This window comes from Cydia amplana, chromosome 2 (assembly GCF_948474715.1).
Source record: "Cydia amplana chromosome 2, ilCydAmpl1.1, whole genome shotgun sequence".
In the NCBI taxonomy this organism is placed as follows: Eukaryota; Metazoa; Arthropoda; class Insecta; order Lepidoptera; family Tortricidae; genus Cydia; species Cydia amplana.
The window spans coordinates 7,677,537-7,690,160 of NC_086070.1; the positions used below are offsets into that span (position 1 = coordinate 7,677,537).

The 12,624-nt window shown below is 37.1% G+C and overlaps 1 protein-coding gene across 4 annotated transcripts in view; it reads left to right on the forward strand.

Annotated features, from left to right (window-relative positions):
* Positions 1 to 12,624, forward strand: part of LOC134662019 (sex determination protein fruitless) — an 84,635-nt gene that overhangs the window by 45,506 nt on the left and 26,505 nt on the right. For 3 of the 4 annotated variants that reach the window (XM_063518266.1, XM_063518268.1, XM_063518273.1), the window contains exons 2-3: positions 4,718 to 4,746; positions 5,326 to 5,426. In XM_063518266.1, the coding sequence (XP_063374336.1) occupies positions 5,408 to 5,426 (19 nt within the window). In that variant the 5' untranslated portion in view covers positions 4,718 to 4,746; positions 5,326 to 5,407. Of the gene's footprint in view, positions 1 to 1,044; positions 1,061 to 4,717; positions 4,747 to 5,325; positions 5,427 to 12,624 lie in introns of those variants that run through there. The other variant, XM_063518267.1, reaches the window with a different exon arrangement.

Consider the following 12,624-nt stretch of genomic DNA (forward strand, 5'->3'; position numbering starts at 1 on the left):
CACTTTTATTTGAATTTATTACATATAATTTGTTACACACAATAAATAACCATCATCATCATCAGACAATCAGACAATCATTAAAAATACTTAAAACTAAGAAATAAATTAAAAATTAAAAGTTTCAGTTAGTTACTGTACATCTTGAGATTAATTGTGTATCTCACCGAGTTCTGTATACATTGTATGTATTGCTAAGGTAACCATCGCTATGAATTTGGTAACCAAAGCCGTAGTACCTACATACGAAGAATCTTAATAGATACTAAGGATCGTCAGAAACGTTGCATTATTTTCGAAATAATGGTTTTGATGCAACAGTCTCGTCAATCATATGTAATGATTCATGAATGAGCAAATTAAATAGGTATTTAGATTAGAATTGGAGCAAAAAATACTGTAATGCATTCCTAGAATTTTAAAAAGTGTCCCAAAGCCACTTTCATCCAATTCTTTATTACGTTTATTAGTTGAGAAGAGATGATGTTCCAGACAGACAAATATTAGTATTTATGTACTTTACTTACCTATTAATATTGTTTCATAACATAATTACCATCATCAAAGTTAAAGTTATAAAAATAATGACGGTAAAACATTAAATGTAATGTATGGGTGTACCCTTATTTTATACCGTCAAATTTTTTACCGAATCTTGTTTTAAAGAAAATTATTCATAGAATAATCGAATCCCACATTTTTATTACAATTAATTTTATTTCTTCGATTATTCATTTTAAAGAAACAAAGAATTTTCTGTGAAACAAAATTCTACAGAAAAATTGGCGACAAAACAAAGGTAAACTAAACCGTAATTTATTTATCCGATGCATCTAACAGGTCGTGGCAAAAATTCGATGTGGTTTCGGATGCAGGTAATTGTAATATTTTAGTAAATATCAAACACTGCCAAATACTGCAAAAGGGTAGAGTTATCTATTATACAGTTTAATTAGGACAAACTAAAGGGACACCCTTTTTTAATCCGGCAAAAGACTTTTACACTTTGATAAAAATGAGGGCATGCTGGAAGTTTTATTGGCACATAACTTTAAAATATGTCGTAGCAAAACTTCCAATTTCTCATGGCCCCAATTTTTTTACAATTAACATCAACTGTTAAGTTTGTCACTAATGTTGCCCATAAACGGAATACGGATCGATGTTCCCCATAACACTTGGGGCCATAGAAAGTAAAATAAGGTACCTATTTATTTATTTAAACTTTGTACTTACAAATAGCGGACTTAACGCCATTCTCTACCAGTCAACCATTGAGCTAAACAGAAACAGTTAGTTTGGTCCAGGATTGTAGAGATAAATATTAATTTTGCGTTATTCTCTACAAACTAATAGTTACTCGCATTGTCTCTACTTAAGTAAAACAAAGGCTTGATTTGGCTAGTATGTATACAGAGTATACACACCTACATTGCTTTCGATTGATTTGTTTATTTGAATTTCAGTCAGCACATATTAATAATCGGCCGTGGGCCACGTGCAAGCAAATTAATTTATCCAGGTATCACTCCAGTGCACAATGCAGTCCTCACATGCATAACGATATTTGCCTCGGGTCCGTATCCCGGTGTGTCCTGTTCCTGTGACATGCAAATCTTGGTGATAGTATTAAATCCGATAGTGGTGTGAGTACCCCGTAGCTGGTCAATCGGTGTAACCATCCCGCGGCTCGTGCGTGCCTGTTTGGTAATCGAATAGTGGATTCTTTTATTGCTTATCACTGATTGGAACCAGCGGACCAAAATCAGCGGGACGATTCTCGTTTTTACCTTTTCCCTGTCGAATTTCATTTCGCAGATTTTTGTTTTGCAGATAAGGATTGACAGACGATTTTGGCAGATTAAAAAGTTGTCTGGAATACCTACTATTTCAACTTTTCTGCCGGCCAAGTCGGTCATTTGGCCACTCGTTTATGTCAAAAGGAGGTCGCCTTTTTGACTCACGTTATATCATTGACTCATGATCTAAAGCGCGTTTTTAGATTCTTCTTTAGGTTTTTAGATAGTTTTTAGATTGTACTTGTAGTGTAAGAAGATATTACTTGCCAAATGCACAGTTCTAATAAAAAAAAACGAAGACTAAACGAGACGAAGGGGTATATACATGTATAGCTGTGGTTCATATACATATGTATGTAAACATATTTTATAAAATGTTAATAGGCAGAGAGGAAAATGGAAAACGTTTATATGGAGAAGCAGTGGTCCCTTTTCCTCTTAATATCTGACATAAAACTTATTTGTACCATTAGAGAGTATCATAATTATATTTTTCCGCATTTCATTGTGTAAGGTGTACTTACCTACCTAGTTTAAAACATCGGCGTTGGAGTAAAAATATTCTATTTATATTTATTTATATAGAATCCTTTGTCCCATTGTTAAAGGTGTCATCCTTCTCTACTTAGAGTCAGACCAAGAAAAGTCTGCAGCGGATTTGATAGCCCACGCAGTGCAAGTGTTATTTACACGTCATAATTTCATAGTAGTTTGACATTTAAAATAACACTGGCACTGCGAGGGTTGTCAAATCCGCTGCAGACTTTTCTTGGTCTGACTCTACTTACTTAGTACTTAGCTTTTGTAACATTATAGGTACCTACTTATTTCAAGTCCCTATACACTGATAAAAAATACAATTTTATTTATATTGCGATAACTAGTATTCTAGTACCTATAGTTAAGTATTTAATAATGATAAAAGTGCACCATAATCAGACTTTAACGGACTAACGGACGAAATAAGGAGAAGGTTATTGATTCGTGCGTTTTTAGGGTTCCGTAGCCAAATGGCAAAAAACGGAACCCTTATGGATTCGTCATGTCTATCTGTCTGTCTGTCCGTCCGTATGTCACAGCCATTTTTTTCCGAAACTATATACTGTTGAAACTAAAGCGCTGGTGGCTTAGCGGTAAGAGCGTGCGACTTGCAATCCGGAGGCCGCGGGTTCGAACCCCGGCTCGTACCAATGAGTTTTTCGGAATTTATGTACGAAATATCATTTGATATTTACCAGTCGCTTTTCGGTGAAGGAAAACATCGTGAGGAAACCGGACTAATCCCAATACGGGCCTAGTTTACCCTCTGGGTTGGAAGGTCAGATGGCAGTCGCTTTCGTAAAAACTAGTGCCCACGCCAATTACTGAGATTAGTTGCCAAGCGGACCCCAGGCTCCCATGAGCCGTGGCAAAATGCCGGGACAACGCGAGGAAGATGATGATATACTGTTGAAACTTGGTAAGTAGATGTATTCTGTGAACCGCATTAAGATTTTCACACAGAAATAGAAAAAAAAAACTATAAATATTGGGGGTTCCCCATACTTAGAACCGAAACTCTAAAATTTTTTTTTCATCAAACCTATCTATGGATAGGTCTTGAAAAATGATATTGAGGTTTCTAATATAATTTTTTTTCTAAACTTAATAGTTTGCGCCAGAGACACTTCCCAAGTGGTAAAATGTGTGCCCCCCCTGTAACTTCTAAAATAAGAGAATGATAAAACTAAAAAACATATATGATGTACATTACCATGCAAACTTCCACCGAAAATTGGTTTGAACGAGATCTAGTACGTAGTTTTTTTTAACATGTCATAAATCGTAAACCGCAATTTTATTATGTTACTTGCTGCTACGGAACCCTTCATGGGCGAGTCCGACTCGCACTTGGCTGCTTTTTTTTAATCTACCTACCTATAGGTAAGTTATGCTACGTCAGAACTCTGTTATTTCTGAATCGATTTGGAAAATTATTTATTTTTGTTCAAAAATATGTACATACATATATGTATAGTACCAAAGCAGGTCCCATTTTTGTCAACATCTAGTTCTGATGATGTGATGGTCCACACAAAATTGAGGGAACTCTTCAAATGTACAATACAATACAATCCAATAGGTATAGGGATTTTTGTAATTTTGTCAACAAATCAAGCATATTTCACGTTTGACGATTTATCTTCTTCGTTAAGTTTTGACTGAAAATGGAAAATAAAATTAATTAAAAAAACCGGCCAAGTGCGAGGCGGACTCGCGGTTCGAGGGTTCCGTACATTAAGTCCGACTCACGCTTGACTGCACATTTCTAATAGGTTTTCCTGTCATCTATAGGTAAAGAACTAGGCTTATTTTGTGTAGGTATTTTTTTTTTTCAAAATTTAAGACCTAGTAGTTTTGGAGATAAAGGGGAGGGGGTCGGACAGACAGACAGACGCACGAATGATCCTATATAAGTTTCGTTTTTTCCTTTTGAGGTACGGAATTCTAAAAAAGAAAGAAACTGTTACAATACCGGTCAACAATACCCCCCAACAAGTAATTGATATATGCGCTGTTGTCGGAGAGTGTCCCTTTCTAGGCTTCTTGCAGCCCGAGGGGTTATCAGCTACCTACCTACTTTCCACTTGGGGTATTAGGTATGTGTTGATGATGATTGTGCGAAGGTAGATCTACTAGGTCTGCCTGTAAGTAAGATCCATATCCTTTTATAAATCTTTTTATAGGAACTCGGATTTCGCTTACCTAATCAAATAATGGTAATTGGTACAATGCCTCAAGGGCCTATTTTAGATTTAAGCTAGTTTTTAATTTCTTTTAGTAACACCACTGTATATATCTTATTTGTAAATAAATGATTTGAAGTTTAATGATATATGTATGTACCTATTTAACATATTTTTTCCTTTTTTTTTCAGATTGTCCACAAGATATCATCGCAACAAATGTAAGAACAATCTGCCAGCTCATATTTTTACACTGATTAAACTTGAAACATCGTATAAATTATCTAACCTACCTCATTATCATACAGAATAATTAATATTATACATATTTAGAAGTAAATATGCCTGAAATGCCTGAATCGTAAAATAGTTTTTATTAGTACTGTCAGTTTACTTTTCTCGTTCTGAAAATCACTGTCCCTACATAAAACCAGGCACAAACTACTTACTACAAACTGTTTATAAGCTTATAAATACCTACAAACACTTCAGTTTCAAACGTACGTTAAACTGATACGAGTATTTAACTCACACAGAAACACTTCCACACAAATACACTTCAGTTACGTTGTGGAACAGCAAACATGCTTACACTTACACCTCTGACATCAAATTTCTGCTTCACACAAGCTAAATTGCAACTGTGGTGTAGTCACCTTGTGAAGTATGCTCTCCTGGTACTGATTGTAACGAAGCGGTCGCTCAACAGCGCCGAGTAGCTCTCGTATAGGTTAGATATATGCATATGTATAGGTATGCCTAATTCATGACACTTGATTGAGTACTTCGGAAATTCGCAGGATAATTAGCCGGCATACCGACCATTATTAATAAGCCTGCATAAATCGGCGTTGATTGGTTGCAAGCGCTGAAGAGGTCCGGATGAATTTAACTACTAAGGGTAAGTTAAATAAGATACACTTCTTTGGTCTAAGCGAAATGTTAATGTTTACTAAAAGGAAACATTCAATTTATGATTCATATGTCCGTACATCCAAGTCACCCAACAATGCAAGAAGATTATAAATCTGTTGTCTGGAAGAAATCGCTTACAGCGATAAGACCGCCTGTTGCTACCTTCATTTACATTGTAAATTTGTTTTTAATTTTTTTTTTCTTTGTGGTGCAATAAAGAATATTTATTATTATTAGTTATTATGTAAATTGGGTAAATTTTAGAACGTTAAACAACGGACAGTGCGTAAGTACACTGCGTCTCTTACTAATTTTGTAAATTCACACTGATTCTTTGTAAAAGTAGTACTATTAGTTATTCTGTGGTAAAACTATAATTTTAACGTAAAATTGAGGTAGGTACTTTTTAAGTAACGGTTACCAATAACAAGAGCCTTCGCCTCTTTAAATTTAATATTACCTACCTACATAGGTCATAGAGGTATTACCTACCGAATATGTACCTACATAGGTACATACTTCCCGGGATTCATTTGGTACATGAGCGTTTAGTGGACTCTATTTTAACAAAATGTCTTTCATGGCAAAGAGCATCTACCAAAAAGATAGAGACGCCATCTAAATCTTTTGTCACTTCTATAAAAATATTTCCACAGAATTACAATTAATGTATTTGGGAAACAAAGGGGCTTAAATAACATATTAAATATAAACTAATTTTAATAAGTATTAAAATAAACTAAAACTACAAATAAATTAAAACTAATTAAGCGCCGGTGGCCTGGCGGTAAGAGCGTGCGATTTGCAATCCGGAGGTCGCGGGTTCGAACCCGGGCTCGTACCAATGAGTTTTTCGGAACTTATGTACGAAATATCATTTGATATTTACCAGTCGCTTTTCGGTGAAGGAAAACATCGTGAGGAAACCGGACTAATCCCAATACGGACCTAGTTTACCCTCTGGGTTGGAAGGTCAGATGGCAGTCGCTTTCGTACAGTCGCTTTCGTAAAGTACAATTCATTATTACCCCAATAACATAATCTAACTTTCTGAGATTAAGTGCATTTTTCCCAAAACCTTCAAAACAAACTTTAGGTAGTTTTACACAGGGCATCAACCATTTTAGTGTCACAGTCACAGAGGCGCACTAATCGCACGTCGCTTCATCTTCCGCGATCTCTTTGATAGTTTTTAGGGTTCCGTACCCAGGGTAAAAACGGGACCCTATTACTAAGACTCCGCTGTCCGTCCGTCCGTCCGTCTGTCACCAGGCTGTATCTCACGAACCGTGATAGCTAGACAGTTGAAAGAAGAGATGATGTATTTCTGTTGCCGCTATAACAACAAATACTAAAAACAGAATAAAATAAAGATTTAAGTGGGGCTCCCATACAACAAACGTGATTTTTGACCGAAGTTAAGCAACGCGGGCGGGGTCAGTAGGTATTTGGATGGGTGACCGTTTTTGCTTGTTTTGCTCTATTTTTTGTTGATGGTGCGGAACCCTCCGTGCGCGAGTCCAACTCGCACTTGGCCGGTTTTTTTTATTATAGTAGGATGGCAAATCAGGTTTTAGGTTAGTTCCCGTTCATGTCGTCTCAGATATAGGTGAATATGGTATCAATGCATTCAGTTTGATGTTCAAATTGAAAATGGCTGAATGGATTATTCCAAATTTTATACCAACAAAATAACAACTTACTATTACGAAACTTTGTGCCAGTATTTGTTACGTGGGTGGGCCAGGGGTGGCGTATGCTGTAAATAAATAAAATGTTAGGTGGGTGTATCTCGGTGGAAAAATTGTCAGCTTAGGCCCAGAACGGCGGTGTATCGTAGGAACCAGACGAGACCATCTATCTTACAGCTGACAATTTTTATTTTAGTTCAAATACCTATGTAATTTGTTATTTTTACTTTACTATCCCCGACCTCGCCCGCTTAGCAACTTCTGCTGCTGACTGTACTTATTTATTAATTCATAATTTCACAGATCCAAAGTTTAGTATCTCATTAGCGTATTGTATTGTAGTACGGGCGATTTTCCGCAACTCGACGTCCTGCGCCTATTTTGCGTGATAGACTCTCATTAGCGTAATGTCAGGGTGAAATGATTTTGATTTTAGGTTTCCGTAGTCAACTGTAAGGGGTTCCCTTACACTTAAGTTTCGCCATGTCCATGGATCTGTCTGTCTTTCCGTCTGTCCGTTCGCGGCTTTGCTTCCTGATCGTTACTGATCCCGACCAAGTCGTACAATCAAAACTAGTAAGTACAAAATTTTTTTTTAGGGTAGCTCCCCTACACAAAAGGGGGATTTTTTTTAGCTTCAACCCTACAGTGTGGGGTGTTGTTGGATAGGTCTTTCTCAACGAATAGGGGTCTTCCCAGAACCATTTTTGATAAGCATATTTTATTCGGAAATAATCACTCCGAAAGACAACAAAAATGTGCCGTTTATTCAGTTTTTGCAAAAAGTCTTCCCTTCATAGTTAAATTGCTACAAAGGTAGGTACTCCGTATGCTTGTTGTTATGTAGGTACGATCAGGGCCGGATTAAGCATGTCGGGGCCCCTAGGCAGTGCAATGCTCGGGGCCCCCGTACAGTTAATTCTGCATACATAAGTTCAGTTGTTCAGTACAGGCAAGTAAGTTTGCGGTTTTAATTTCAACACTTCAGGTGTCGGTTGAGCCGATCCGAACATGCCGAATGTGTTTTTCGCTCTTGCGTGAACATAAAGGTTTTTTATATTAGTTTTTGCCAATTCCTCCTTGCGTCCAGTGTGGGGAGAGCTCTTTTTTCTCAATAAGTAGTTAAATATTTTGCGAGGTTGAACAGCGATTGTCCGACCATAATGAGCTACATGATTAAAATTAACCTAACAATAAAGATTTTACATGTGTTTAAATGATTATTCATTAACCAGTCAAACTAGCATGTAAGTACAGAGTAAATCGGAAAAGCAATAAAAATCGCGAGCGCAGCGAGCGCGAAATTTTTTGTGAAAAAATTAAGAAAGCGTGTTAAAAAGGCCTAAAAATCCGAAGTTACCCAGTGAGGTGAGCTTTCATGCGAGGTCAAAGCCGTGCTTCAGGATAAGCTCAGCTAGATCACTGACGACAACCAATGTCCATTGTATTAAAAAGCGAGACCGCAGGCCGAGCTTGGCGCAGCGAGGCCAAAAGCTAAGCTGAAGAAGAGATTTGGTAGGCGAACCAAAAATTGAGGTAAAAAGTGAGGCTGAAGGTCGAGCTCAGCAATCTCCACATACTTAACAAGCCCGAAGCGTACTTATAACCAGCGAGGTGAGCTTTCATGCGAGGCAAAAGGCTAAGCTTCTGAAATCAATGAATCAAAGCAGCGCTCTGATAAGAACCAATCGTCAAATGTTACTCAACAATAATATATGTGTCATACAAGAGTTACTCGGAGGGCCGAAGTTTCATTAATCTATCAGCTCCCACGGCTCATATATGAGCCAGAACGCTTGTGGTGACGTCATATCGTGGGATTCGACAGGTTAATGAGGTTTTAGGCCCTCGGGAGCCTGAAATTCGAGCTCGATTTACAGACTTTAAAAGCTATAAAATAACATAATTTACATAATCAATTGATGATTGTGTGTCTGAGAAACTGATATTGGACATTAGGTATAAGTAGGTAACATAAAAAAATATTTATGAATTTTGGCCATATGCCAAACTTGGCAAACACATTTTTTTTTGGCGCGCGCGGGGCCGCCGGGGCCCGCTAGCCGAGGCGGGGCCCATAGGCAGTTGCCTACTCTGCCTTAGGGTTAATCCGGCCCTGGGTACGATACCCACTGATAGCCCCTACTGATTTTTTACATTATTTTAAGGTCCTTATGGAATAGAGTAGGCACCTAGACCATTATTCGTATGGCAAAAACCTTTAAAATAAATTTTTGTTACACTGAAGTTTTTGAAGTTGTCCGAACTCCAGACCCTTTAAAAAATGTAAGCTTTGGCTCCTCGGTCTTCTTGCTTAGGTAGATATTGTTCATTGTTTACGCCCGCCCCGAAACAGAAAAGAGTAAAGTCGATTCCAATGTTCGACTTTTCTTTGCTTCTTGTTTTCTGATTTTTGTTGTTTTCAGTCACGTGACAAACATGGGACGAACATTTATGACGAAAAATAATCATGCATTCGCGAAAAGCGTCTGTTCGCACCTCGCGCTCTAAATGTAGAACGGCCATTAATGTCATTATGAATCATAAATATGAATTAACGAAGTCTTTTTGTTTCCAGGATGCTCTTGCGAATGTTGAAGATGCTGCGCTGTTCATTTACCACACACGAACACACTACTAAGTATATCACTATTAACATACACATCGTAACATTCAGGGATGTTCCAAACATTTGGATTCGTATTACTGTATAGACAATATAGGGATGTTGACTGTATTTAAAATAAATTGTTTCACCTCAGAAATAAGGCACCAGCATATGTATTAATATTTAGAGAAACCTTAGACACAAGTTATTTTTAGGCACAATTAAATTTCTATTTTATAAATCGTATAGAACTAGAAAGAGTTTCACTAGAAGAGTGAGTTGACTGACTACTAGTATTTCATACAAATTTTATAGTAGCAAAACGTTTTGACAGATCGAAAAAAGAAACTTGTTGTATTTAAGTTTTTTTATGTTTCATTAAACTGACCAAAACTTAACTTGTGTACGAAACTTGTTTACTAAATATTATGTTTGTCATATTAACAAATAACCATTCCGAAATCAGGAACCAGAATAAAGCTTACCGTATGAAATATGTCAAATGTCGAAATGGTAGTATGTCGAAGTGTACAGACAAACTGTACCTATTGGAATCGGGTACCTATCATAACGCGATTAACAAGGTATTAAATAAAATTAAAGCTAAAATAAAAATATAAGGTAGGTATAATAATACCTATGTCATTAACATAGATATATACCTACCTAGTTAGGTCTGTATATGTTCCCGGCCCAACCCGATTTTAGGTAAAACTAGTTTTTTACAGGGCTTGGAAAGGTATCTAAATATGCCGTAATGCCGTTACATTATTTTTCACCACACCAGCTGGTAAACCACGGTATTCGGAAAACAAGATCCGTTCTAGAGAAGAGAACGATACGATATGTCTAAGATACCTGGTAGTTTAGATTTCAACTAGATATATTTTGAAGCCCAATTCGGGCAACCAATGTCACTTTTACGTTAAATATTATCGTAGTAAGATCGTTTCAAAATCATTTTGAGATCTAAAAATATATAACGAGCGTTTTAGACATTGTGGAAATCGTTCAAGAGTATCTCCAGAATCGCGGAACTGTCAAATTTGACAGGCTAGACCTTAAAAATATAGTTGTCGTATCTTGGTGATGTCTAATAGATATATCTATGTAGTTCAAAATCCGAATCGGACCCATAGGCTCTCTTGATTGTTCAAAAACTAATGAGAAAATTGCATTTTATCCACATTTCGGGCAAAGTAATCAGATACCTACAGATTTTTAGTTGTTTCCTTATGTTAGCTGGCCGCGTAGCCAAGACGCCAATCGCTTACGCTTCGTAGCGATCGAAACGCAACTGTCACTGTCACACTAATATGGAAGAGTGATAGAGAGACACAAAGCGTTTCGTTGTCGAAGCGATAGCGATTGTAACCTTGGCTAGGCCGGCTGGTAGACTTGACTTTTAAATGATGATTTTGAATGATAAATATTTAATGAAGTTCATTTGGACTTGATTTGGCTTGATTTTGTTTGAATATCTTCTTCAGGTTAGATCGGGTTCTTCTTGAAGTTAATATTTAGTTCGGATCGGTGTGGTGAAAAATTTTGTATTTCACTCGGGGGCAAAATATGTTCAATCTTCGTAGTTCGTGCTTTGAAACACTCGCAATGCTCCAAATAAGTTATTTCAGCGTTTTTGAAAATTCATCCCCCAAGGTGGTGAAAAAGGGGTTGAAAGTTTGTATGCACATCCAATATTTTTTTGAGCGTGGGACTTGAATCTTTGTATAAGGGCATATTATAATAATACAAAAAAAAGTAGTTTCAGCGTTTTTAAAAATTCATCCCTTAAAAGAGTTAAATAGGGGTTGAAAGTTTGTATGGAGATCAAACATTTTTTTGTGTGCGGGACTTGAAGAGTTACTAATGTGTTGCAGAAAGTTTTTTGACATAAATTTGTATTGCATAATGTTACTTGGCAGAAATGTCGTTTGGCAGAATTACCTTTCGCATAGTATCATTTAGCATACAATCACTTCGCAGAGTTTCATAATCCAGAACCATATTTTGGCATACTGTTGATGATCATAATAGTATTTTAATCGAATATTGATTTCGCCGATAAATGTATTGCATACTGTTTTGGTGGCATAAAGCTATCAAGTTTAATTAAAGGTGATGTTTATGGCAGTTGATCTTACTTTTCTGGTAGCCGTTCGTTTTTGTAGGAGGTCGCAGCTCTAACCTAACCTAACCTATTTTTCTGACAGCCATTCGTTTTTGTAGGAGGTCGCAGCTCTAACGAACGATGAAAACCACGAAAGTGTATATTTCCGAATAGCAAAAAAGACGATTTTTTAAAATTCCGAACCACATAATTCCGAATATAAAAATCCCGATAGTGATAAACACCGAATTTAACATTTACGATTTTTGAAATCACGAATTCCGAAATGCCATTATTCCGAAAATTTTAATTCCGATTCCACGTGACTCCTATTTTAAATATCCCTATTTTTTTAATTCCGAATTTATCGATTCGTGCTCCGGCGCTACGGGCAAAGCAGCCCCTTCGCCCTTGCGTATCAAAGCGCAGGCACAATAAATGCTCGCCTACGCAGCTTCGGCTTGTTGGTCGCATTCGGCGATCAACAGTTTGTTTTCGTGGGGTCGCAGTTCTAACCTAACCTAACCCACCTTTAAGGCAACAGTTTGTTTTCGTGGGGTCGCAGTTCTAACCTAACCTAACCCACTTTTCTGGCAACAGTTCGTTTTCTTGGGGGTTCCAGTTCTAACCTAACCTAACCCACTTTTCAGACAACAGTTCGTTTTCTTGGGGGACGCAGTTTTAACCTAACCTAACCCACTTTTCTGGCAACAGTTTGTTTTCGTGAGGTCGCAGTTCTAACCTAACCTAATCCACTTTTCTGGCAACAGTTTGT